At 36.2% G+C, this 25587-nt stretch overlaps 1 protein-coding gene across 7 annotated transcripts in view; it reads right to left on the bottom strand.

The window, feature by feature from the left end:
• Positions 1-25587, bottom strand: part of LOC141405664 (uncharacterized) — a 309097-nt gene that overhangs the window by 159831 nt on the left and 123679 nt on the right. For all 7 annotated transcript variants that reach the window (XM_073990265.1, XM_073990267.1, XM_073990266.1 and 4 more), the window contains one exon: positions 19545-19822. In XM_073990265.1, the coding sequence (XP_073846366.1) occupies positions 19545-19821 (277 nt within the window). In that variant the 5' untranslated portion in view covers position 19822. The remainder of the gene's footprint in view (positions 1-19544; positions 19823-25587) is intronic.

The raw sequence follows: 25587 nt of genomic DNA on the forward strand, positions 1-25587 counted from the left end.
CTGAAAAAAAGTGTGCTATTATAGCTACTTTCTAAAAGAAAGGGTGCTCCTATAGCACCTTTTTTAAAGAAAGGGTGTTTCTATAGCACCTTTATGAAAGAAAGGGTGCTTCTATAGCACCTTTCTGAAAGAAAGCGTGCTTCTATAGTACCTCTCTGAAAGAAAGGGTGCTTTTATAACACCTTTTTGAAAGACAGGGTGCTTTTATAGCACCTTTTTGAAAGACAGTGTGCTTTTATAGCAACTTTTTGAAAGATAGGGTGCTTTTATAGCACCTTTTTGAAAGACAGGGTGCTTTTATAGCTATTTTCTGAAAGAAATGATTCTTCTATAGCACCTTTCTGAAAGAAAGGGTGCTTCTATAGCACCTTTCTGAAAGAAAGAGCGCTTCTATAGCACCGTTCTGAAATATGGGTGCTTCTAAAGCACACTTCTGAAGGAAGGTGTGCTTCTATAGCAACTTTTTGAAAGAAAGGGTGCTTCTAGAGCACCTTTCTGAAAGAAAGGGTGCTTCTATAGCACCTTTCTGAAAAAGGGTGCTTCTATAGCACCTTTCTGAAAGAAAGGGTGCTTCTATAGCACCTTTCTGAAAGAAAGGGTGCTTCTATAGCACCTTTCTGAAAGAAAGGGTGCTTCTATAGCACCTTTCTGAAAGAAAGGGTGCTTCTATAGCACCTTTCTGAAAGAAAGGGTGCTTCTATAGCACCTTTCTGAAAGAAAGGGTGCTTCTATAGCACCTTTCTGAAAGAAAGGGTGCTTCTATAGCACCTTTCTGAAAGAAAGGGTGCTTCTATAGCACCTTTCTGAAAGAAAGGGTGCTTCTATAGCACCTTTCTGAAAGAAAGGGTGCTTCTATAACACTTTTCTAAAAGAAAGGGTGCTTCTATAACACTTTTCTAAAAGAAATGCTGCTTCTATAGCACCTTTCTCAAAGAAAGGCTGCTTCTATAGCACCTTTCTCAAAGAAAGGCTGCTACTATAGCACCTTTCTCAAAGAAAGGCTGCTACTATAGCACCTTTCTCAAAGAAAGGCTGCTACTATAGCACCTTTCTGAAAAAAATGCTTCTATCTGAAAGAAATGCTGCTTCTATAGCACCATTCTGAAAGAAAGGCTGCTTCGGAAAGAAATAGTGCTTCTCTAAGAACAATTACCACAATTTAAATTCCAAATTCCTTCAAATCAAACAATTAGCAAACATTTAAAATTCTTGCCATCAACACCTTCTGCACAACTTACAAAATCTTAAATTTTATTACAAAATTTCTCAATAGTTTCTCAAAAACCAACAATTTGCGAAATCTATGGAAAAAAATGTAATTCTTAAAACAAGAGAAATAAATAAATTCCAACCAAACCGAAAAAAATGTAAATCTGACAACAACAAGAAAAACCATCAATTTCTTGTGCACAATTTAAATAAAACAATAAGCATACATACTTCGTACTACACATGTACGCAATCATCATCTTAAATAAACAATTTATACAAAACGAAAAAAAAAAACAGAATCTAAAAGAAAAACTTTTGCAAGACTTGAACTAAGCAACAAAAAAAAAACTTAAAACAACTCAAAACAATAACGAAAACAATGAAAAGCTATGCAGCAGAAATAATAACAATGGTGGTTGGTTACATAGACAGCTAGGCTACCTAGCTGGGGATAAGAAACAAAAATAATAAAACAAAATAACGAAACCTAGGAAAAACTATTGAAAATTTCAATAAAAGCCATCCACATAGCCCCCCTCCAACCTGCATGGAGGAGGTATACCAAAGCCAAGTTAGACAATCAAAACAATGGTGATGGCTTATCAATGTTAACGTCTACATGTGTTTTAGGCCTAAACAACAGCGGCAACACACGTTCCACACAATAAAACAATGTTTTAGTTCCACGTTAGTTAGCTGCTATTCTACCGGTATGAACCACCTTTGCCACGGTAAAAGGTCACAACCACAATGTAAAATTTACATGTTATGAAATGTGAGACAAGAAAAATTAATAAAAAAAAAATATTTCAATTTTTTTTCTTTTTCCAGATTTGTGTTGAAAATCTGTAAAACAGTTTGTATTGTCTTTGCTATTTTCAAAACAACACACACAACTATTATTAACTACTGTTACTACTGCCATTTCGCCAGCTAGAACTGCTGTTGCTGTATGTCTGTCGCCTTATGCTTGTAACAAAGAAATTAACACAACAATGACGAGTAAAACATATGTTTTGATAACAGCTGACAAGTCACATACAAAGCTAACCGGACAGTGGCACACACTATCAGTGCTATAACTAAACTGCCGGCCAGTCTGTTTGTCTGTCGGTGGCCTATCGCTCATCATCATCAGCAGCAGTAGCAATTGACCATTGGAAAACAAAAGGGAAGAGTAGAAATTGCCAATTACCCCAGAAGTTGATCAAATAGCGGAACAAATTGGGCACAGTGGTTGGGAAATGGAGAAAATAAAAATGATGTAAGACTAAAGGTAAGGTCACATTAGGCAAATATTTGCTCCAGCGACCGGCATTGTGCGCTTACTGAGAGCAAGTGAGCATAAATTTCAATGCATTATTTACGCTCACTTGCTCTCAGTAAGCGCACACTACCGGACGCTGGAGCAAATATTTGCCTAATGTGACTCTACCTTTAAGTACAGTACACATTGTCAGTTTTGAATGACGATTTTTTGCAATTATCGATAACTGTCCAACCGTCCAGCAACCACAAAATATTTTGTGGTTGCATGATGAATGACAAAAATGAACGGCCACACTAGCAAGCAACAACAAAGCTGTCATTTAAAACTGGCAATGTGTACCCAGCTTAAGGCCTGTCGCCTTTGCAGGCAGCTATGTTCTCTCTGCCTTAAGTTGTAAAAACAGAAATAAAAACTAAAACCGGGAATAGCACATATTGGAGAAGTTCCATACACATACATTCAATATGATAAAGTCTTGCATAACTTGCCTATGAAGACATGAATCAATGTTCTATAAGTATACGAGGCATGAATCAGTATAGTTGTAATAGCATATGCAAGCCCTATATAAGTTTAGCTGTCTCTATCTGTCCTTTCCATACGTCCAGTTATACAAGACTTATTTTAGTTCATGAGCTATGAATCAAGACTTTTATAAATTCAGGCGGCATGAATCAAGTATATAGGACATGACTAAAGTCATTTTCAAGCCCATGAGGCATGAATCAAGAAATCTAAAAAAATCAATGACGCTTGAACCGAATCCCCTTAAGTCTATGTGGCGAATCGAGACCTTTATAAATCAATGCGATATGAATTAAGTCTTGCATAAGTTGTCTATGAAGACATGAACCAATGCTCTATAAGTCTACGAGGCATGGATCAGTATAGTTGTAATAGCATATGCAAGCCCTATATAAGTTTAGATGTCTCTATCTGTCCTTTTCATACGTCCACGTAGCATAAATAAAGTGTTATACAAGTCTTCTTTTCGTTCATGCGCTATGAATCAAGACTTTTATAAATTCACGCGGCATGAATCAAGTCTATAGGACATGTCTTAAGTCATTTTCAAGCCCATGAGGCATGAATCAAGACATCTAAAACTCAATAACGCTTGAACGGAGTTCTCTGAAGTCTATGTGGCTAATCGAGACCTTTATAAGTCAATATAAGTAAGTCTTGCATAAGCTGCCTATGAAGACACGAATTAATGCTCTATAAGCCTACGAGGTATAAATCAGTTCAGTTGTAATAGCATATGCAAGCCCTATATAAGTTTAGCTGTCTCTATCTGTCGTTTCCATACGTCCATGTAGCATAAATAAGGTGTTATACAAGTCTTCTATTAGTTCATGAGCTATGAATCAAGACTTTTATAAATTCACGTGGCATGAATCAAGTCTATAGGACATGACTTAAGTCATTTTCAAGCCCATGAGGCATGAATCAAGACATCTAAAAATCAATGACGCTTGAACCGAATCCCCTTAAGTCTAAGTGGCGAATCGAGACCTTTATAAGTCAAGGTGATATGAAGTAAGTCTTGCCAAAGCTGAATATGAAGACATGAATTAATGCTCTATAGGCCTACGAGGTATGAACCAGTTCAGTTGTAATAGCATATGCAAGTCCTATACAATTTAAGATGTCTCGTACTAACTTCCCCACACGTCCACGTAGCATAAATAAGGTGGTATACAAGTCTTCTTTTAGTTCATGAGCTATGAATCAAGACTTTTATAAATTCACGCGGCATGTTTCAAGTCTATAGGACATGACTTAAGCCCTTTTCAAGCCCACGAGGCATAAATCAAGACATCTAAAAATCAATGAGTCTATGTGACATGAATTAAGTCATCTTGAAGTCCAAGAGGCACGAACCAAGACATCTAAAAAATCAATGACGCTTGAACCGAATCCCCTTAAGTCTATGTGGCGAATCTAGACCTTTATAAATCAATGCGATATGAAATAAGTCTTTCATAAGTTGTTTATGAAGACACGAATTAATGCTCTATAAGTCTACGAGGCATGAATCAGTATAGTTGTAATAGCATATGCAAGCCCTATACAATGTTAGATGTCTCTATCTGTCCTTTCCATACGTCCACGTAGCATAAATAAGGTGTTATACAAGTCTTCTTTTAGTCCATAAGCTATAAATCAAGACTTTTATAAATTCACGCGGCATGAATCAAGTCTATAGGACATGACTTAAGTAATTTTCAAGCCCATGAGGTATGAATCAAGACATCTAAAATTCAATGACGCTTAAACCGAATCCCCTTAAGTCTATGTGGCTAATCGAGATCTTTTAAGTCAATGCGATATGAAGAATGTCTTGCATAAGCTGCCTATGAAGTCATGAATTAATGTTCTATAAGCCTACGAGGTATGAATTAGTTTAGTTGTAATAGCATATGCACGTCCTATACAATTTAAGATGTCTCGTAATAACTTCTCCATACGTCCACGTGGCATAAATAAGATGTTATACGAGTCTTCTTTTAGTTCTTGAGCTATGAATCAGGACTATTATAAATTCACGCGGCATGTTTCAAGTCTATGTGACATGGAAGTGCAGGAGACATGAATCAAGTGCAGGAGACATGAATCAAGACATCTAAAAATCAATGACGCATGAACCGAGTACTTTTAAGCCCTTGTGGCTAATGGAGATCATTATAAATCAATGCGAGATGAAGTAAGGCTTGCATAAGCTGCCTATGAAGATATGAATTAATGTTCCATAAGCCTACAAGGTATGAATCGGATTAGTTGTAATAGCATATACAAGCCCTGTAGTCGAACTAACTTCTCCATACGTCCACGTAGGAAAAATAAGGTCCAATACAAGTCTTATTTTCTTTCATAAGCTACGAATCAATACTTTTTAAATTCACGCGGTGTATTTCAAGTATATATGACATGATTTAAGTCCTCTACAAGCCCATGAGACATGAATCAAGACATCTAAACATCAATGAAGCTTGAACAGAGTTCTCTTAAGTCTATGTTGTGAATCGAGTCCTTTATAAGACTATGCGATACGAATTAAGTGTTATACAAGTCACTTAAAAGTCAATGAAACATAGCTCATTTCTCCTATAAGTTTACGAGGCATACATAAGTAAGTTGAAGTAATAAAATGCAAGTCCAATAAATGTTTAAATGTGCACTATTATTCAAATTCACTTTTAGTTCATGAGGTATTATTGAAGTCTTCTATAATAAATGCGGCTTGAATCAAGTCTATGTGGCATGAAATTATTCCTCTACAAAGTCCTTAAGGCATGTACCAAGACATCTACAAATCAATCACGAATTATAGGTCTACGTAGCTCGAACAGAGTCTTCTTAAAGTCCCTGCGGCATGAGTTTGGCTTATACAATTGTGTATAAATCAACGAGGCATCAATTGAGTCATCTTATGAGTCCGCGATGAATTTCAAAAAGTCCAAGGGACAAAATCAAGTCCTATATAAGTTCATGAAACATGAATAAAATCGCATGTAAGTTCACGACACCTAAATCAAGCCGGCATGACATGAATAATACCTTTTGTAAATCCATGATGCAAGAATCAAATCCCCTATATCTCCAGGAGACATGAATCAAGTCCAGACTTTGATCATGTATATCAAGTTCTCTACATGTTCACTAAGCGCGAATAAAGTTGTCTATAAATACACAATACATGAATCAAGTCGCCTATTTTCGTTTATGGAGCACGAATCAAGTCATATGTCCACGAGACATGAAAAAAGTCCTTTAAAGTCGACGGAATATAAATCAAGTATTCTCAAATTCGCGAGAAATGAATCAAGCCCTCTAAGGTCTCGATAAGCCTATAAGGCATGAATCAATTTGGCTATATATCCACGGGACATGAATCAAGAATCAAGTTCACGAAACATAAAGGCCAAGGGACAGGATTTAAGTCCATTTATAAGTCCATGAAACACGAATCAATTCACGAGGCATAAATCAAGTCTATTATAAGTCTACGAATCAAGAGACATGATCAAGTTCATGAAACATGATTGAAGTCCAGAATTACACTCCGTTTAATTTCAATAGCACATTTCAAATTTTGAGTCAAGTCCTCTATCTGATCGATGAAACATTAGCCATAACGTCTATAAGTTCGTGAGACATTAATAAAGTGCTTTGTAAGTCACGAGGCACAAATAAAGCCCTCTATAAGGCCACGGGACACGAAACTAGTCACCTGTGATTCAAGCAGAAATGATTTCAGCATTGTATATGTTTGAGAGACATGAAACAAGTTTATTATAAGTCCACGAGGAATAAATATACTCCTTTATAAGTTCTGGGAACATACATCAAGTTGAGACATGGATCAAAATCTGTTTTAGTTCGCGGCATATGAATTTAGTGCTCCGAATCAAGTCGCACATAAGCTCATAAATCAAGTCGCCTTTAAATTTAAGGAGCATTAATCAAGTCATTTGTAAATTTTCGGAACATGACTATAGTCGGCTAATGATCCATGGGACATAATCAGGTCGTCTATATATAAGTCCACGAAGAATAAATATAGTTGTTTATAAGTTCTGGGAACATAAATTAAGTCGAGACATGGAACAAAATCTGTTTTAGTTCACGGCATATGCATTAAATACTCTGAATCAAGTCGCGCATAAGCTCATTAATCAAGTGGCCTATACATTCATGGAGCATGAATCAAGTCATTTGTAAATTTTCGGAACATGGTCGTCTATAAGTTCACGAAGCATGAATAAAATCTTTGGTAAGCCACCAAGCAAAAGTAAATTCCTCAATAAGTCCACGGGACTTGAAGGGACATAATCAAGTCGCCTATAACTTCACCAGGCATGATTAAAATTCTTTGTAAGCCCTGAAACAAATGGGGAGTCCTATACATGTCCATGAATTAAGTCGCCTAAAAGTTAACGAGACACGAATAAAGTAATTTATAAGCTCCGAAGACCAAGTAAAGTCATCTATAAGTCCACGGGATTTGAATAAAGTTCTCTATAAATACACTAGGCATGAATCAAGTCGCCAATAAGTTTACGAGGTATGGATAAAGTCTAAACACATGAAAAGTCTTCTATAAGTCCACTGGACTTGAATCAAGTCATCTGTAAATATTTGGAACAAAACTATAGTTGCCTATTAATCGACGGGACTTGATCAAGTCCACGAGGAATGAATGCAGTGCTTTATAAGTTTTGAGAACATAAATCAAGTCAAGGCATGGATCAAAATCTGTTTAGTTCACGGCATATGAATTAAGTACTCTGAATCAAGTCGCGCATAAGCTCATAAATCAAGTGGCATATAAATTCATGGAGCATGAATCAAGTCATTTGTACATTTTCGGAACATGACTATAGTTGCCTAATAATCCATGGGACATAATCAATTCTTAGTAAGCCACCAAGCAAAAGTAATGTCCTCAATAAGTCTACGGGGCTTGAATCAAGTTCACTACAAATACTCTAGGCATGAATCAAGTCGCCTAAAAGTTAACGAGACATGAATAAAGTAATTTATAAGCTCCGAACACTAAGTAAAGTCCTCTATAAGTACATGGGTTTGAATAAAGTTATCTATAAATATACTAGGCATGAATCAAGTCGCCATAGAGGCATGGAGTCACGAGGAATGGATAAAGTCTAAACACATGAAAAGTCTTCCATAAGTCCACTGGACTTGAATCAAGTCATCTGTAAATATTCGGAACAAAACTATAGTTTCCTATTAATCGACGGGACATAATCAAGTCGCCTATAAGTTCACCAGGCATGATTAAAATTCTTTGTAAGCCCTGAAACAAATGGAGAGTCCTATACATGTCCAGGGGACTTGAATCAAGTTCACTACAAATACTTTAGGCATGAATCAAGTCGCCTAAAAGTTAACGAGATACGAATAAAGTAATTTATAAGCTCCGAGCACTAAGTAAAGCCCTCTATAAGTACACGGGATTTGAATAAAGTTCTCTATAAATACACTAGGCATGAATAAAGTCGTCAATAAGTTCACGAGGCATGGATAAAGTCTAAACACATGAAAAGTCTTCTATAAGTCAACTGGACTTGATTCAAGTCATCTGTAAATATTTGAAACAAAATTATAGTTGCCTATTAATCGACAGGACATAATCAAGTCGCCTATAAGTTCACCAGGCATGATTAAAATACTTTGTAAGCCCCAACACAAATGGAGAGTCCTATACAAGTCCACGGGACTTGAATCAAGTTCACTACCAATACTCTAGGCATGAATCAAGTCGACTATAAGTTCACGAGGCATGGGTCAAGTCATCAAGACTTTGTGGTCTTCTTTATTACAAAATACCCTGTGCAAATCTTGAATCAAGCCGCTTAAGTTCGCCGGACATGAATCAAGTATTCTACAACACAGTAATCAACTTTTCTATAAGTATTTTAGTCCACGAAAAAAAGAATAAAGTCCTCTTAAGTTCACGCAGCATTAACCAAGCCTTCTACAATCCTCAAGTAGACAGTGAGAAGATCTGTGGGTTTTCTCTTCGAAAGCTTTGTTGCCTTCTATAAGCCGACTTTGTGGTCTTCTGTGAGAAGGCCGTCTTTTATAAAACGACCTTATGGTCTTCTGTGAGAAGACCTTGTGGTTTTCTGTCAGAAGACCACATGGTCTTCCGAGAAAGCTTAATGGTCATCTATAAGAAGACTTTGTGGATTTTTTTGAGAAGACCTCAGGATCTTCTATGAGTAGACTTCAGGATCTTCTTTGATAAGACTTCATGGTCTTACGTGAGAAGAGTTTTGGTCTTCTATGAGAAGTTCTCGTGGTATTTTATGAGAAGTTCTCGTGGTCTTTTATGAGAAGACTTCACGGTCTTCTATGAGAAGACTTTATGGAGTTCATAGGGAAGACTTCATGGTTTTCTATGAGAATACCTCATGGTCTTCTGTGAGAAGTCTTCAAGGTCTTCTGTGAGCAGATTTCCTGACCTTCTATAAAATACAACATGGTCTTTAAAAAGAAGACCTTGTGGTCTTCTATGAGTAGAATCCATGGGTTTCAATGAGAAGAACTCATGGTTTTCAATGAGAAGATTTTATGGTATTCTACGAGAAGACCTCATGGTTTTCTAAGAGACGACGACATGGGCTTCTAAGAGACGACGGTCTTCTATGAGACGACTTCATGGTATTCTATGAAAAGATCGCATGGTCTTCTATAAAAAGACCTCTTCTTTGAGGATATCTCTTGATCTTCTAGAAGGAGACTTCGCGATCTTCTATAAAATGCAATAGGACCTTCTAAGAGAAGACCGAATGGTCTTCTGGGAGACCAACTTATGGTGAGAAGACCTCATGATTTTCTGTGAGAAGATCTCGTGGTCTCCTGTGAGAAAAACTTATGGTCTTCTTTGAGAAGATCTCTCTGTGAGAAAATCTCATGATCTTCTATGAGAAGACCTTCTGGTCTTCTATGAGGAGATTTTGTGTTCCTCTAAGAAAAGACCTCATGATATTCAATGAGAGGACATCATGGTCCTCTATGAGAAGATATAATGACCTTTTATGAGAAGATCTCAAGGTATTCTATGTGGGGGACCTCTTGATGTTGTATGAGAAGACCTCGTAGTCTTCTGTGAGAAAATCTCATGGTGTTCTGTGATATGAAAAGATCTCACAGTCTTCTATGAAAAGAAACCATGATATTATGTTAGAAAACCCCATGATCTTTTATGAAATAGCCTATTGGTATTCAATGTGAAGACCTAATGGTCTTCCATGACAAACCTTGTGGTCTTCTATGAGAAGACCGTGTGGTCTTCTATGACAAGACCGTGTGGTCTTCTATGAATGGTTTTCTATAAGAAGACCTATTGGTCTTCTATGAGAAGACCTCGTGGTCTTCTAAGGGAAGACTTCGTGGTTTTCTACGGGAAGTCCTCGTGGTCTTCTTTGAGACTTTATTGTTTTTCAAGAGTAGACCTCATGGTCTTCTATAAGAACACGTTGTGGTCTTTTTAAGATCTTGTGGCCTCTTCTAAAATATGACCATGTAGTCTTCTTTCAAAATTTTTATGAGTACATGTGTGAGCCTAAAATTATGCACCTTTTTTGCTCCCATTTCGCCTTACTGTTACCATTTATTTTGCTTTAAGATAATAACGATAATAAATCTCGCCAAAAGCCGTTTACCATTGTAACATCATCAACAAAAAACAGCAATAATAAAAACTATGCTACCGCTAAATTGTTATACCCATTCCAGCGGCAGCAAAACTTTGTAACCTTTGTTTTGAACTTAACATAATTGGATTTGTTTATGGTAGTTTAGTAGTAACAAATTTTTACTTTACTCTATATTTTATTTTCAGGTTGAAGCCTATCCAAAATGTCTGTCTGTTCATTCAACTGCCTATCTTGTCTGTCTGTCCTGACTACTTGCCGGCCTTCCTTCCGTCATTGTCTACCGTGTTGTACTTTGTGCTATTGTGTTACCCCCTTCTTCATTACAATCGAGTGTTGAGTTGATCTTTTGTTCACCTCACGTTGTAGATAGGTTTGTTGTTATGCAGTCCATATCCTCCTCCCGCTCGGCCCCCTTTTCCAAATTGGGAATGCAGTGTTGCCACAAATAGCCATGCAGTGAGATTGAAAGAGTGCGAGTATCATTAAAACAACGCTTATCACAGATTGTCTGGTACAACTAAATGGAAATTGTTGTTTCGTAGCTAAATACTAATGTCAGAGTTAGAGGAAGTTATTATTAGATAATTTATGATAATCATATGCTAGACATGATGTCTGCTGGAGCTGTAGCAGTGACCTATGATTTTCTGGCTTTGTTAAACATTCAAAAGTTACAATAGACAAAAGTGCGAAAGTAATTAGGGGTAGACATAACAATAGTCATGGTCACATAGACATAAAACATTTGTAATTGAAGCTTATCAGCTGATATGGTGACAATGTCCGCCCAAAAATAGGCACAATTCATGCTAAAATCAGTCAGATATATACGAGGCATACTTTTTGGTGTGTATGTTATTTTATTTAGTTCTGTTGATGAGGAGAGAAAGAGCGAAACTCTTTCCTCTAGATTGTTTTAAATATTCCGTACTAGCTTTAATGCAGCTGTAATATGAAAAATGATTTTTATGGACCCCTAAAATTATGCACTTAATAATAAATGATACATTCTTTAGGCCAAGTGTTTATCTGGATATTCTCTCACTTCAAAAAATTCGTTTAACGAAACCTATGCAAACTCCGGAAATCTTTAACCTTTTTACCTCTAACATTTCCATTAGCAAGGAGAAACTCCATTTCTACCTCCCTCCCTCCTAAAGGTAGGCATTTCACAAATTTTTTTCTTATACCCCCAGAAAATGACATCATTAATTCTCTTAAAATGTTTTCTCTGTTTATTCATTACTTGAGGATACATTTAATTGCTATTTACAATTTTCCTTTTTATCCCTTCACATTCTTCTCCTCTCTTTTCCTTTCACAGATTAACTGCAGGCAGTTAATAACAAGTAGAACGAAGTAGAAGAAGAAAAAATCCCAATCCCAAGAATTTTCCTCCGATCCCTAAACTGTAATTATTTCAAATTGCCTAACATTTAAGCTTTATTTCCATTACTCGCCTAACACCTGATGACCTAGTTTGTCCTGCCTAAGGTAGATAGTGTGTTTGAAGGAGGATTTTTCTTCTTCCTTCGGTAAATAGCTTTCATGATTTCAATGATGATAAAGTTTTATCCCTTTTATATCATTAAATGGTTTCTTTCTGTGGTTGTTTCAGTTTGTTACTTTCATTTTCTGAGCAGTGGTTGAATGCTTGTCCTATTTATTTTCTCATCCTACTGGATTTGGTTTAATGTTGTGGAATGATTTGCTGATACTTTAGTACAGATTTAGAGGTAAGCATAGTATGAATAGAAAGTTTACATTGAAAGAAGAGCTCATAGTCTTCTAAAAGGAGACCTCAGAGGAACTGAGGAACTTTTTTCTATAGAAAAACAGTCCTCAGGGCGACCTGAGCAAATTTTTTCTTTAGAAAAACAGTCCTCATGGCGACCTGACGAATTTTTTCTATAGAAAAACAGTCCTCATGGCGACCTGACGAATTTTTTCTATAGAAAAACAGTCCTCAGGGCGACCTGATGAATTTTTTTCTATAGAAAAACAGTCCTCACGGCGACATGATGAATTTTTTTCTATAGAAAAACAGTCCTCAGGGCGACCTGATGAATTTTTATCTATAGAAAAACAGTCCTCAGGGCGACCTGATGAATTTTTTTCTATAGAAAAACAGTCCTCAGGGCGACCTGATGAATTTTTTTCTATAGAAAAACAGTCCTCAGGGCGACCTGATGAATTTTTTTTTTTAGAAAAACAGTCCTCAGGGCGACCTGATGAATTTTTTTCTATAGAAAAACAGTCCTCAGGGCGACCTGATGAATTTTTTTCTATAGGACAACAGTCTCAGGGCAACCTGAGGAATTTTTTTCTATAAAAAAACAGTCCTCAGGAAGACCTAAGGAATTTTTTCTGTAGAAAAACAGTCCTCAGGGCGACCTGATGAATTTGTTTTCTATAGAAAAAGAGTCCTCTGGGCGACCTGATGAATTTGTTTTCTATAGAAAAACAGTTCTCAGGGCAACCTGATGAATATGTTTTCTATAGAAAAACAGTCCTCAGGGCGACTTGATGAATTTGTTTTCTATAGAAAAACAGTCCTCAGGGCGACCTGATGAATTTGGTTTCTATAGGAAAACAGTCCTCAGGGCGAACTGATGAATTTTTTTCTATAGAAAAACAGTCCTCAGGTCGACCTGATGATTTTTTTCTATAGCAAAACAGTCCTCAGGGCGACACAATGAATTTTTTCTATAGAAAACCATTTCTCAGGGCGACCTGATAAATTTTTTTCTATAGAAAAACAGTGCGACCTGAGGATTTTTTTTATAGAAAAACAGTCCTCAGGGCGATCTGAGGAATTTTTTTTTCTATAGAAAAAATAGACCTCATGGCGACCTGAGGAATTTTTTTCTATAGCAGAACAATCCTCAGGGCGACCTGATGAATTTTTTTCTGTAGAAAAACAGACCTCAGGGCGACCTGATGAATTTTTTTCTATAGAAAAACAATCCTCAGGGCGACCTGATGATTTTTTTTCTATAGAAAAACAGTTCTCAGGGCGACCTGATAATTTTTTTTCTATAGAAAAACAGTCCTCAGGGCGACCTGATGAATTTTTTTCTATAGAAAAACAGTCCTCAGGGCGACCTGATGAATTTTTTTCTATAGAAAAACAGTCCTCAGGGCGACCTGATGAATTTTTTTCTATAGAAAAACAGTCCTCAGGGCGACCTGATGAATTTTTTTCTATAGAAAAACAGTCCTCAGGGCGACCTGATGAATTTTTTTCTATAGAAAAACAGTCCTCAGGGCGACCTGATGAATTTTTTTCTATAGAAAAACAGTCCTCAGGGCGACCTGATGAATTTTTTTCTATAGAAAAACAGTCCTCAGGGCGACCTGATGAATTTTTTTCTATAGAAAAACAGTCCTCAGGGCGACCTGATGAATTTTTTTCTATAGGAAAACAGTCCTCAGGGCGACCTGATGAATTTTTTTCTATAGAAAAACAGTCCTCAGGGCGACCTGATGAATTTTTTTCTATAGAAAAACAGTCCTCAGGGCGACCTGATGAATTTTTTTCTATAGAAAAACAGTCCTCAGGGCGACCTGATGAATTTTTTTCTATAGAAAAACAGTCCTCAGGGCGACCTGATGAATTTTTTTCTATAGAAAAACAGTCCTCAGGGCGACCTGATGAATTTTTTTCTATAGAAAATTAAACCTCAGGCGACCTGATGAAATTTTTTCTATAGAAAAAATAGACCTCAGGGCGACCTGAGAATTTTTTGTTTCTATAGAAAAACAGTCCTCAGGGAGACCTGAGGAATTTTTTTCTATAGAAAAATAGACCTCAGGGCGACCTGATGAATTTTTTTCTAGAGAAAAATAGACCTCAGGTCTCCCTGAGGACTGTTTTTCTATAGAAAAAAAAATTCTCAGGTCGCCCTGAGGTCTATTTTTTCTATAGAAAAAATTTCATCAGGTCGCCTGAGGTTTAATTTTCTATAGAAAAAATTCCTCAGGTCGCCCCGAGGTCTATTTTTCTATAAAAAAAATTCATCAGGACGCCCTGAGGACTGTTTTTCTATAGAAAAAAAATCATCAGGACGCCCTGAGGACTGTTTTTCTATAGAAAAAAAATCATCAGGACGCCCTGAGGACTGTTTTTCTATAGAAAAAAATTCATCAGGACGCCCTGAGGACTGTTTTTCTATAGAAAAAAATTCATCAGGACGCCCTGAGGACTGTTTTTCTATAGAAAAAAATTCATCAGGACGCCCTGAGGACTGTTTTTCTATAGAAAAAAATTCATCAGGACGCCCTGAGGACTGTTTTTCTATAGAAAAAAATTCATCAGGACGCACTGAGGACTGTTTTTCTATAGAAAAAAATTCATCAGGACGCCCTGAGGACTGTTTTTCTATAGAAAAAAATTCATCAGGACGCCCTGAGGACTGTTTTTCTATAGAAAAAAATTCATCAGGACGCCCTGAGGACTGTTTTTCTATAGAAAAAAATTCATCAGGACGCCCTGAGGACTGTTTTTCTATAGAAAAAAATTCATCAGGACGCCCTGAGGACTGTTTTTCTATAGAAAAAAATTCATCAGGACGCCCTGAGGACTGTTTTTCTATAGAAAAAAATTCATCAGGACGCCCTGAGGACTGTTTTTCTATAGAAAAAAATTCATCAGGACGCCCTGAGGACTGTTTTTCTATAGAAAAAAATTCATCAGGACGCCCTGAGGACTGTTTTTCTATAGAAAAAAATTCATCAGGACGCCCTGAGGACTGTTTTTCTATAGAAAAAAATTCATCAGGACGCCCTGAGGACTGTTTTTCTATAGAAAAAAATTCATCAGGACGCCCTGAGGACTGTTTTTCTATAGAAAAAAATTCATCAGGACGCCCTGAGGACTGTTTTTCTATAGAAAAAAATTCATCAGGACGCCCTGAGGACTGTTTTTCTATAGAAAAAAATTCATCAGGACGCCCTGAGGACTGTTTTTCTATAGAAAAAAATTCATCAGGACGCCCTGAGGACTGTTTTTCTATAGAAAAAAATTCATCAGGACGCCCTGAGGACTGTTTTTCTATAGAAAAAAATTCATCAGGACGCCCTGAGGACTGTTTTTCTATAGAAAAAAATTCATCAGGACGCCCTGAGGACTGTTTTTCTATAGAAAAAAATTCATCATTTTTCAATATAAAAATGTTCCCCATGTCCTTTAAGGACTATGTTTCGATAAATTCCTCACCTACTCTGAGGTCTATTTTTTTCTAGAAAAAAAATCCAGAAGTCCACCGAAGACTACTTTTCCACTGAGGACTGGTTTTCTTAAAAAAAATCCTCGGGTCCTTAGAGGATTATTTTTCTATAGAAAGAATTTCCTCAGGTCCTCAGAGGACAGTTTTTCTATAAAAAAAATCCTCAGTTCACCTGAGCACTGTTTTTCAATAGGAAAAATCTATAGAAGAAAACAGTCCTCAGAGGACCTGAAGATTTTTCTTTTTTTTTTTTTTGTTCCTTTGAAAGAATTCTTCATAATCTTCTATTAGAAGACCTTTTGGACTTTTATAAGAAGGCCTTTTGGAAGACCTTGTGGTCTTCCCTAATAAAACCTCTTTGCCTTTCATAAAAAGACCTCATGGTATCGCACTCTCCATAATCCTATCAGAATGAAATGTGCCATCCTTGTCTCTTCATTTTTCAATGGAAATCTGATGCGATATGATACACAACTCCTGATATCAAGAACGCATCACTTGATGTGCTAAATAAAATGTCCACAAGGAATTCAAAAACGAAAAGGAAAAACAAAAATTGAAGGGAAGGCTGCATATCTCAGGTATGTAGCCGACCTATTTGTCCACGAATTTGTAAATGACAGAAAACGCGACAGAGGCAAGAGTATTGTACTCAGCTTTGCCTTCCACTGAAAGGAAAAGGGAATACTTAATAGATCAATGCCTCCTACCCCCCTCATAGAGGTAAGCTTGGGACTATAAAGAATCGCTAGAAAAAAGTAATCTGTAAAAATGTTTGCAAAACATCCACAAAAGCTGTCAGTAACCATATAAGTATGCAATGGATTTTTTACTTCTTTAACTTCCTAAATGCATGCAATATTGTTTTGTCTACTTTTCAACTTCCTAAAAGTATGCACTACTATTTGTTCATGCATTTGAAATTACTGCCACGTTGTTTAACAGTTATACAAAGTGATTCTTTTTCTTTTCTTCTTTTTCAGTTTTTCAGACAAGTTGACGTTTCCACGTGAAGCCCTCCCAGCCCTCAACAAATAAAACAAAAATCATACGTTTACATTGAATGGTGCTTTGTGTAAATATGGCTCACAACAAAAGGCAACACTTAAGCATATCCTTAGGCGTTAAGCAGAAAATGGCATAGCACAAAAAGAAGCAAAGAAATAAAGAAAAAAAAGGCTTAAGTCCTAGAAATGTTTCCAGGATTTCCACAGTTTTTTCTTTCTGTTACGTTGGCTTTGCTGGCTTTGTGATTTACAAATCCCTTTCTTTTTAGCACTCAAATCCTATTGAATCCTTTTTGCATGTGGCCTCTATCCCTTGGGTGGTAAAATGAAATGGAAATGGAAAGAAATTGAGATTTCATATTTTCTTTCGTTGCTTTAACATTTGCGATTCTTTCCGGAGACTGTCTCAATTGACTTGAAATGGAAATGACATTAGCCACAGTTTAAATTCCCCGCTGAATTCGACGCAAAAAATATGAAATGGAAACTTCTGCAACACAATTTTTTCCTTTTATCCTTTCATGTCAAAATATGACACATAATCTTAGGCAAATTTCCTAGGAGTATCCGCTGCGTGTGTTATATGCCTTATGATATTGACAGCATGAAAGTAGTGCTGTGGGTGGGCGGGGGAAAGCTTTCCATCCTTTGGGGATTTTTTTCTATAACATTCGTATGTCTATTTTTTCTACATTTACCATAAAAGGCTTAGCCATGGAAAAAAGGAGAATATGGTATTTTCCATTTCTCTTAGCGTTCACTAAGTAGAACAGTGTGTGTCCTATGGTTGCTAAGGATCCTAAAGGATATTAGGTATTAGTACAATATAATATTGCAATAAAAAATAATACAAAATTACATCTAATAGGAAAAAAACTGAAGATAGGAGAAGCCATAGGAAGGCAGAAAATGTTTAAAGGAAAATAATAAAATATAAAAGGGAGCAGAAATAATCCTACAGGAATGACTGCAGGGCGGTGGGAGGAGGTTTAAAATATTTTCATAGACAACTAAGTGTATAAAAAAACCCTATGGTTTTCAGAGGACTGTTTTTCTATTGAATTTTTTATCGAAAAAAAAATATTCCTCAGGTTCTCTGAGGACTATTTTTCTATAGAAAAAAAACCGTCAGGTCACCTGACGATAGAAAACAACCATCTGAGGACTTTTTATGGATAAAAAATTCTTCAGGTCCCCTGAGGACTTTTTTTCCATAGAAAAAAATTCATCAGGACGCCCTGAGGACTGTTTTTCTATAGAAAAAAATACATCAGGTGGTACTGAGGACTGTTTTTCTATAAAAAAAATTCATCAGGTCCCCTAAGGACTTTTTTTCTATAGAAAAAAATGCATGAGGTCCCCTGAGGACTTTTTTTCTATAGAAAAAAATTCATCAGGTCCCCTGAGGACTTTTTTCTATAGGAAAAAATTCATCGGGTCGCCCTGAGGACTGTTTTTCTATAGAAAAAAATTCATCAGGTCGCACTGAGGACTGTTTTTCTATAGAAAAAAATTCATCAGGTCGCACTGAGGACTGTTTTTCTACAGAAAAAAATTCATCAGGTCGCACTGAGGACTGTTTTTCTATAGAAAAAAATTCATCAGGTCGCACTGAGGACTGTTTTTCTACAGAAAAAAATTCATCAGGTCACCCTGAGGACTGTTTTTCTATAGAAAAAAATTCATCAGGTCCCCTGGGGGCTTTTTTTATATAGAAAAACATTGATCAGGTCGACCTGAGGACTGTTTTTCTATAGAAAAAAATCATCAAGTCGTTCTATAGAAAAAATTCATCAAGTCGCCCTGAGGTCTGTTTTTCTATAGAAAAAGAAATTCATAAGGTCGCCCTGAAGACTGTTTTTCTATAGAAAAAAATTCATCAGGACGCCCTGAGGACTGTTTTTCTATAGAAAAAAATTCATCAGGTCGCCCTGAGGACTGTTTTTCTATAGAAAAAAATTCATCAGGTCGCCCTGAGGACTGTTTTTCTATAGAAAAAAATTCATCAGGTCGCCCTGAGGACTGTTTTTCTATGGAAAAAAATTCATCAGGACTCCTGAGGACTTTTTTCTATAGAAAAAAATTCATCAGGTCCCCTAAGGACGTTTTTCTATAGAAAAAAATTCATCAGGTCGCCTGAGGACTTTTTTCTATAGAAAAAAATTCATCAGGTCCCCTGAGGACTGTTTTTCTATAGAAAAATATTCATCAGGTCCCCTGAGGACTTTTTCTCTATAGAAAAAAAATCATCAGGTCCACTGAGGGCTTTTTTTCTATAGGTCCTGTTTTTTCCATAGAAAGAAGTCCTTCAAGTCCTCTGAGGACCGTGTTCCTTCCTCCGTGTTGTTGTTGTTGCCTTAATAAATCACAGAAAACCTGTCTTCAGTCATAACAAGTCAGTGACACTTTAAATATCCTGGCCCTCCATGAACATATTTCAATTCTCATAACAAAAACCAACATCTTTAAAAAAATAACAAGGAAACAATAATTGTCTGTCATCATCTTTGTATCCTCGTCTTAGAAGGACATCTTCAAGTGCCTTCTTAAGTGCGGAGGCCACAATAAAAATAGACAACAACAGCTATAAGACTTGACATGGCAAAGTAAAAAATAGATATTGAATCGAAGAACTTACCTGTATTGGGTGGGGTGGCTTGAGGTGTTGACATTGTAACACCCTCACCACCCCCATTACTGCCGGCACTGCCAGCTGCTGCTGCATCCAATTGTATTGATGATGAATGTGCCGCCAGCGGCGTTGAAGACATAATATTCTGTTGTGATGATGAATGGACATTATCATATAAATCGGATGTATTAATGCGGGGTTCCGGCAGTGATAGTGGTCCGGAAGCATCCAAATCTAAGGGAGGGGAATTCTCCCTTACACATGACATTAAACCACCCGACATCCTGAAAGAGAAAATAAGAAAGGAAGAATGAAGAAAATTATTGAAAATTATTATACACAATTTATGATAAAGGAAATAATGGATTTAATCATATTTAAATTTAATTTGTAAAGTTATTCAAAAATAAATTTACATTCAGTTATCTCTTCCTATCCTTTTCCAGACGTTGAAAAGGCAATGGAAAAGGTGGTTAAATTATGCCAAGCAATTTCTTATGACCTATTTCCAGAATAAAGGACATTATGTTTTCTATTACACATAATAAATGTGACATATAACCGCTCGCACTGGGCCTAGTAGGTGGGTGGTGAAGATGCAGGCAAAATGTGTGACCATTGTACCAACAACCTCAGCTCCTACATAACACGCTTATATTTTTCCTATTATGCAAAAGATGTGTGTTTATACATTTTGCCAACACCCTCACCTTCACCCTACTACTTCTATGTGGTAATTCCATTTTGCCTGTTCCCTCATTTTCCGCCTACTATCATCTCCCAAGCCTTCATTTTACCACTCAATATAGAAAACTATCTTTCGTATCGTTCTTTTTTCACATCACTTTGGAAAATTTGCATTTAAAATGTTTCCCTCCATGGCAGAAAGGAGATAAGGAGTTGCTTGTCGTGTTCTTAGGAGAATAAATATGAGGCTTCTTCCTGCATTAAAAAATAGCCTGTGACTTGAGCGGAAATTATATTTAAAATTGCAATTTGAATAATTTTTTTTACTTTAGCTTGTTCTTTTTAATGGTTGCCGAACTCAGTAAATATATGTGACAGGATATTCTTGATTTCCGGTAATGTCAATTGGTTAAATGTGGAAATTTCAATAGGGGAGAAAAAAAAAACTATTGCACATAGAAGGTTTGCAGAAAAAGTAGCATTTGTCTTACGACACCACTTGTAGAGACGTTTTACGTGGCTAAAATACTCAGGAAATGTCGCCAACATTACTCAGGGGTATTTTGCCACCGTTGACAATATTGATGTTGACTGGCCGGGGAATAGATCCTACGACCTTCAGCGTGCAAGGCGGGTGCGCATACCATTGCACCTCGGTGGCACCCAAATATTGAAATCTATTTTCAAAATTCCTAGTTTACTCTACTACAGTACGAAATTAGTGAAGACCTTCACCATTCTAAAATAAAGAGCTAGTGTTCCCCTTAACGATGACAGATAACCATTCACAATAATGGGTTTCGTTTGTCATTAGACAATTTGTTCTTGTCTTCAATATCTACACATAACAACATTTCTAATCACCTGCATTTCATACCCGAACCTCCAAAGCCTTGGCAAATTTGAATGATCTTTTCGTTTTCAAAATTTTATTATGATTGTCATTCTAAATGACCTTTCAAAATTTGTTAAATGTTTATTTAAATGATTCGCAGAAAGCAAAAAATATATATTTTTATGGTTGAATATCCAACCAAATCTATCCATCAATCTGACAATCTTTCTGAACGTTCTGCAAATAGAACAGTTCTGCAAAATAGAAAAATTATGGTTGCTTGCTAGAAGACCGGCCGGCCGCCACCGTGTTTGCCAATAAATCTTTTGGCGCAGCTATAAATCTTTCATGTTAAGTCAATTATAAACATTTGAGGTATTAAATCTAAAAGCTGTTCGCTTGCTCGCTCTCTCTCTCTCCATCCATATATCTATCTCGCAGGCGATTGATTTTGTGGCACACAAACGTACACGACAAACCAGCGACATGTAGAATTGTGTACCATGAATGAAAAATTCTTCATCCATGTCTCTAACAAATACACACCCGTGCGCCATGGGCCCACACTCAAACGAGGAGGGACAGATGGGAAAACTAGATAGAACATCCTATCCAAGCAACATTTAGCGCACCGCTGACACTCATTCACTTTGAATGACAGGAATAATCCATCCACAAGTTTTAGTTGCTGCATTGGATATGAAGTGGGAGGCTAAACGTATCAGATTCCTTTGTTCTTTGTGGTGTATTCGATTTTTTTAACAAATTGCCATTCGACATTCATTGAATAAAATAAAAAGCAAAGAAAAAACTAAACATGGAGATTGATTAAATACAGCTATAAATTAATCAACACATTTTATGGTTGAGGAATTGTGGGGACGATTTTCCAAGAATTGTTATACATTTTTTATTTTTTAAATTTTATTGCAAATTGATTGAAAAACACGTTGAAAGATGTGTGCGTAGGTTAAAATGTTAAATATTTTAAATTATGTTAAGATTTATTTATTACAAAACTAGAGCATACCTTAAGGCTGTAATGATAAATAAGCTGGAAGATGGAGTTGCCCAAAACACCAGCAATAACGTTTTGGGCTTTTCTTAGTAAATTTGGTCCAAAAATTTTGTAAATCCAATTATGGGCATTTTTTACATTACTTGTTTACAACCGTCGACCCTTTGCAGTTTGGTAAAAAAGTTGTCCAAGATATGTACGGCATGGTGCTAAGTTTGTTAGTAAAATAAAAATGTGTTGAAATACCTATGTAAAATAACACTGTGCAACACGAAAATTATTAACCATATTCTGACACCGCAGTGTGATAGAACACCAAAAATGAGAAGACACGTGTCTCGCCGTTTTTCCCTATCTCATCAACTTTCGCGGTTATAGGCCTCCAAAGGTATGAGGCTTTGATGTAGAAAGAGTCATTTAGTCAGGACTATATCTTCCAAACCGTTAGGAAATTTGAATTTATCTCAGAGGTAAAGTTGTAGCTCTTGTCTTAAAGAACAAAAATTGTGAACACATATAACCCATCAAACTTCATCTGCAAGGTCAAAATCGACATGGTCAAATTTCCTTTAAAATTTTTCTCAAGTTTTGTTATACAGCTATCAAACCGATCACATTTGAAGCAAACAACCAACTACAAAAATGTACCTCATATCTCAATAGCCATCTTTCTAGAATGTACGAACCCTGAAGGAACAGGTCTTAATGGTCAAAATAGCAAAACAATTGCGACTTTTATCCTCTTTTCTCGGCATCTGCTCCATAGATATAAAACCGTTCAAAATTCAAGAAAACAATGAACCACAATAGTGTAGCAAAGGCTTCAATAAACAACTTTCTGGAATATGCGAAATGTCTATGAACGGTTCTTAATGGTAAAAATAGCAAAAGTGTTTTGAAAATATCCATTATATACTTTTTTATACTTTTTTCTCCGACTCTGGTCCAAATATACGAAACCGCCCAAAAATTATGGATACAGTCAACGACAAAAATGTACCATAGATTTCAACAAACAAGCTTCTAGAACAAATGAAGATTCTGGGAACGATTCTTCAAGCTCTAAATTCGATTATTTTTGATCATTCTTTCCTTTTCAGGTCCGTAAATAACAAACCTTTCAAATTTCCTTTAGTTTTTAACAGTTTGTTGTTTCCAAACCTGAGCAGGGGGAATGTTAAACAAATTTAATTGTTCGTGAATTTCAGCCCTAAGTATCATTCCTAGAATCTTCATATGTTCTAAAAAGTTGTTTACTGAAATGTTAGGTACATTTGTGTTGTTGACGGTATCCTTAATTTTTAGGCGGTTGCGTATCTTTGGACCAGACTCGGAGAAAAAAGTATAAAAATTGGATATTTTCAAAAGATTTTTGCTATTTTTACCATTAAGGACCGTTCATAGACATTTCGCATATTCCAGAAAGTTGTTTATTGAAGCCGTTGCTACGCTATTGTGGTTGATTGTTTTCTTAAATTTTGAACGGTTTAATATCTATGGAGCAGAAGCCGAGAAAAGAGGATAAAAATCGCAATTGCTTTGCTATTTTGACCATTAAGACCTGTTCCTTCAAAGTTCGTATATTCTAAAAAGTTGTTTATTGAGATCTGGATACATTTTTGAAGTTGGTTGTTTGCTTCAAATTTGATCGGTTTGATAGCTGTATAACAAAACTTGAGAAAATTTTAAAAGAAATTTGACCATGGCGATTTTGACCTTGCAGATGAAGTTTGATGGGTTATAAGTGTTCACAATTTTTGTTCTTTAAGACAAGAGCTATAACTTTGCCTCTGAGATGAATTCAAATTTCCTAACGGTTTGGAAGATATAGTCCTGACTAAATGACCCTTTTTACATCAAAGCCTCAGACTTTTGGAGGCCAATAACCGCAAAAGTTGATGAGATAGGGAAAAACGGCGAGACACGTGTCTTCTCATTTTTGGTGTTCTATCACACTGTGGAGTCAGAATATGGTTAATAAAACATGACTCCAAAAATTACACCCAGTGTAATTATATGTGCAAACTAATATTGTGATAAACAAAATATATTTCCAATATTCTTTTGACATTGTAGTTAGTACTTACGATTTTTTTTTTTCGAACGTTCCTACGCCATTCTTTCCCGCCCCTGCCGACCGAGGGGGCCACCCCCCATAACGTAGGCAGAGCGTACACCCCATAATCCGGATTATGGAGGGTTAGTAGGGTAGGGAAATTCCGGCTACAGTTAGACATCAGTCGGATTTACATAAAATAGTACTAAAGAAGTTAATAAAACAGATTATGCAATAAGGACAACACAACATATATATGGCAACAACTTGATTCTAAAGCTGTAGACGTAGAATAGAAGACTTTATTGTAGGTAAAGGGTCTGTCAAGTTTATAAGTGCATACAAGTTATTATAAATTTCACATAATGATCTAAACGGATTGCTTAGTTCATAGTTAGATCTTGCTAATGGAAGACTGAGCGGTATGTAATTCCGAGTAACCCGCGAGAGTGCACATTAAATTTTATTTCGCCAATTAAAAATTTTGAATCAATCTGACCACGTAAAAGTTTTATTAGAAATATTGCTCTAAGCATAAGACGTCTCCGTGCTAAAGTCGGGAGATCAATAAGTTGTAATCGATGTTCATAGGAGGGAAGTGCTTCCACTGTACTCCAAGGCAAACCTCTAATAGCAAACAGGAGAAATTGTGTTTGGACAGATTCTATCTTATTGTAAGAACATTTGTAGAATGGGCTCCATAATACGCAACCATATTCTAATGTAGGCCGAACCAAACTGACAATCAAACGTTTAGTTACATACGGGTCATCAAATTCCGTGGACCAACGTTTTATGAACCCTAAGAACGATTTCGCTTTATTGATACAGGATTCAATGTGTAAATTAAAACGTAGTTTATTATCTAAAATGACACCAAGATCATCAAATGAATCAACATCATCAAGCTTGTGAGAACCGATAAAGTATTCAAAATAAAGAGGTCGACTTCTAAACCGTTTATACTACACCAATTCACTAGAGAATGCAAATCATGTTGGAGATTTAGTGCTTGATTTCGCGAATCAAGATTGTAGAATAGTTTGACGTCATCAGCAAACATTAAAACTTTAGAAAAATTTATCACAGAAGGAAGGTCATTTAAGTATAGAACGAAAAGTAATGGTCCTAAATGACTTCCTTGAGGAACACCAGAGTGAACAGTAATGTCTCTTGATATTATATTATTGAAAGATACCTTTTGGGAGCGATCTTGCAAATAGGAATAAATACCTGATAAAAGTGTAGTTGGAAAGCCCATTATATCCAATTTGTGTATCAATAACCTATGCACGACCGCGTCAAGGCTTTGCTAAAGTCGGTGTAAATTACATCTGTTTGATGTTTTAGAGTAAATCCACTGTGAACATGGCAAGTAAGTTCCAATAAGTTCGTTAAAGTTGATCTCCCTTTTATAAATCCATGTTGATAGGGAGAAATAATTGGTGAAATA

The sequence above is a fragment of the Musca autumnalis genome, unplaced genomic scaffold (genome assembly GCF_047663935.1).
Source record: "Musca autumnalis isolate F117 unplaced genomic scaffold, ASM4766393v1 scaffold_5, whole genome shotgun sequence".
In the NCBI taxonomy this organism is placed as follows: Eukaryota; Metazoa; Arthropoda; class Insecta; order Diptera; family Muscidae; genus Musca; species Musca autumnalis.